Below are 2,901 nucleotides of genomic sequence, written 5' to 3' on the forward strand. Positions count from 1 at the left end.
ATCTATGTATCTATGTATCTATGTATCTATGTATCTATGTATCTATCTATCTATCTATCTATCTATCTATCTATCTATCTATCTATCTATCTATCTATCTTAGCAGGGATTGTTCCACTGTGAGGGAATAACCACATAAAGTCTGTGAGTTTTGCACATATGGTGTCTGGTCACCCTCTGTCAGTCCTCACCATTCTCTATCACGCATGTCTGGGTCTCTTGAAGATGCTGCTGTTGTAGGAGGAAGACCTGACACCCATCTTCCAGGTTCTCTTTGTATAGTCTTATTGAGCTCTGGGGTCCTGATTTAAGCATACTGTTATAAGTCCATATAACAACAGACTATGCTGTAAGATAGAATGTCAATGCCTTTGACTTGTTAAGCCTTAGTCCCAAGACTATGTCATAACCTCACATCCTACCTTCCCCATACCTACTTCCATGAATAATGGAGTAATATTAGCAACTTTGTCCTTTCCCCACTCAGTTTCTTCTTTGGCTAGTTTATCTGGTGGCAGAATAATTGGGGTTTAGAAATTCCAAGTCTCACTGAAGGTAATCAGTTCTACTTTATACTGCAAAGTGAACTTGATATAAAACTTGTTATATAACCAACATAAGGCACTCTGAAGAAATCAGAAATGTAGTAGAAGCATCTACCTTTTGAAAAATATGGACGTCTATTCCAATATGTGGCGCTGAGGGCTAATGTGCTGGATTGCAAGATTGGTTTGAATCACAAGGTCGGTGGTTCAAGCTCACCAGGCACTCCTCAGAAACCCTATACGGGATCGCTGTTAGTTGGAACCAAGTTGACTGCACATAACAACAACAACATTCAAATATGAGCTATGTGATTTTGAGTAAGTGAGTTAATCTCTGAGTCTTGGCTTTCTTATGATGAAAGATCCTCTCTTTTGTGTTGTGAGGATTAAGTATGTATGTAACTGGATCATATAAACATTTCATGGAAGCATTGTTACAAGCGCAAATCCTGTTTTGGGAATGATATCAATCAGTCAGTGATTGTCCTTTTGTCCAATTGCCTTGAGCAGAATATGTTTTGGGAAAACTAAAAGTAGAATGCAAATTTAGGAGGTAGAAGAATGACAACAGTCTTCAAGGTCTGAAAGGATGTTTTTAGTTTTTCAATGAAACGCCTTTGATTTCTGATTCCAGGCTGTCATCGCTTGCACTTTAAACCATGTCTCCTACAAGTAATGTGACTGAGATAATTTTCTTGGGATTTTCCCAGGACCGGAATATGCAGAAGATCATTTCTGTGGTGTTTCTGCTCATGTACACAGGCATTGTACTGGGCAATGGTCTCATTGTGGTGACCATTGTGGCCAGCAAAGGCCTCACTTCCCCCATGTATTTCTTCCTCAGCTACTTGTCTTTTGTGGAGATCTGCTATTGCTCTGTTACAGCCCCCAGGTTCATTGTCGACTCTTTTATTGAGAAGAAAGTAATTTCCCTCAAGGGATGCATCGCACAAGTATTTTTCCTCCATTTCTTCGGTGGCACTGAAATCTTTCTCCTGACGGTAATGGCCTACGACCGTTATGTGGCCATCTGCAAGCCTTTGCACTATGTGACTATCATGAACCGACGTGTGTGTGGTCTCTTTGTGGGAGCCGCTTGGGGTGGGGGCTTGCTGCACTCTGCAGGTCAAACATTCCTTATTTTCCAACTACCTTTCTGTGGCTCCAACATCATTAATCATTACTTCTGTGACGTTCACCCTCTGTTGAAGCTGGCTAGCTCTGACACCTTCCTTATTGGCCTGCTCATCATTGCCAATGGTGGCTCCATTTCGGTGATTAGCTTTGCTGTGCTTCTTGCTTCCTATGTGGTCATCCTGCGCTCACTGAGAAACAAAACCTCTGAGGGGCGGCGCAAGGCCCTCTCCACCTGTGCCTCACATGTTGCAGTTGTGGGTCTGTTCTTCATACCCTGTTCCTTTGTTTACATGAGGCCCTGTGTCACATTTCCAGCAGACAAGATAGTGGCTGTGTTTTACACAGTGGTCACACCACTCTTAAATCCCATCATTTACTCCTTCAGGAATGCTGAGGTGAAGAATGCCATGCAAAGACTGATGGTGAGGAAAGTGATTTGGGAAGAGAAATAGATGGCAGAGCAGGGACAAGAAATTGGGGCACCAAAGATCTTACTCTGCCTCTACCTTTAATGGATAGAGTGTTTTTGGATTAATTACCTTCTTTCTCTAGGTTTCAATTCTTTCCATTTTTATGAAGGGGAGAAGGAAGGATTGCTTTCTTTTGGGCTGGCCAAACTGTCTAGAAGAGTTAGTTATCAGAACAGAAGACTTGTAGATTATTTTATCAGCACCTTCACATGAGCTCTTGTAAACAGTAGACTCAACCTTCTAATGAAACAAAATGAAGCCTCCAATGAAATTTGAAGTGATTCCAAAGCTCTGCTTAATGCTATCCACTTTGTAAGTAAAAGCTGTATTTTCCATATAGCATTATCAATTTTTTTCCCTCTAAAATTCTCTTTTGTTCACACCTACGTCCTCTTATTTCCCTTCCCTCCCCCATGTTTCTTCCTTCTATGCATCCAGTTGTTTGGCCTATTAACTTTCTCTCAGATTATCAGATCCTTCTTGAGTTCTCTTGCTTTCAACTGTTCCAACAAAGCGTCCATGTAACCTACTTTCATGCTACCAGATACCTTGACAATGTACATAAATGTGTCCTCTACCTTTCCAACTCCTTTACTCTGAATTAAGATGTGGGCTTAACGGCTTTTGAGGCCTCATTGTTTCCCTGCAATTGTTTATCCATGTTCTTTGAGTCCTATCTCCTGATCCTATCACCCCAGACATTAAGAATGTACCTCCAAGCTCTTAACTACAGTCTTAGAAAATCACAG

The 2,901-nt window shown here is 41.3% G+C and overlaps 1 protein-coding gene across 1 annotated transcript; it reads left to right on the plus strand.

Annotated features, from left to right (window-relative positions):
• The first annotated feature begins 1,204 nt into the window (after positions 1-1,204).
• LOC102816116 (olfactory receptor 4X1-like) lies at positions 1,205-2,134 on the plus strand. Its single transcript, XM_006865109.1, has one exon. The coding sequence runs from the start codon at positions 1,205-1,207 to the stop codon at positions 2,132-2,134; it is 930 nt and encodes a 309-aa protein (XP_006865171.1).
• Positions 2,135-2,901: the final 767 nt, after the last annotated feature.

This window comes from Chrysochloris asiatica, unplaced genomic scaffold (assembly GCF_000296735.1).
Source record: "Chrysochloris asiatica unplaced genomic scaffold, ChrAsi1.0 scaffold00075, whole genome shotgun sequence".
In the NCBI taxonomy this organism is placed as follows: Eukaryota; Metazoa; Chordata; class Mammalia; order Afrosoricida; family Chrysochloridae; genus Chrysochloris; species Chrysochloris asiatica.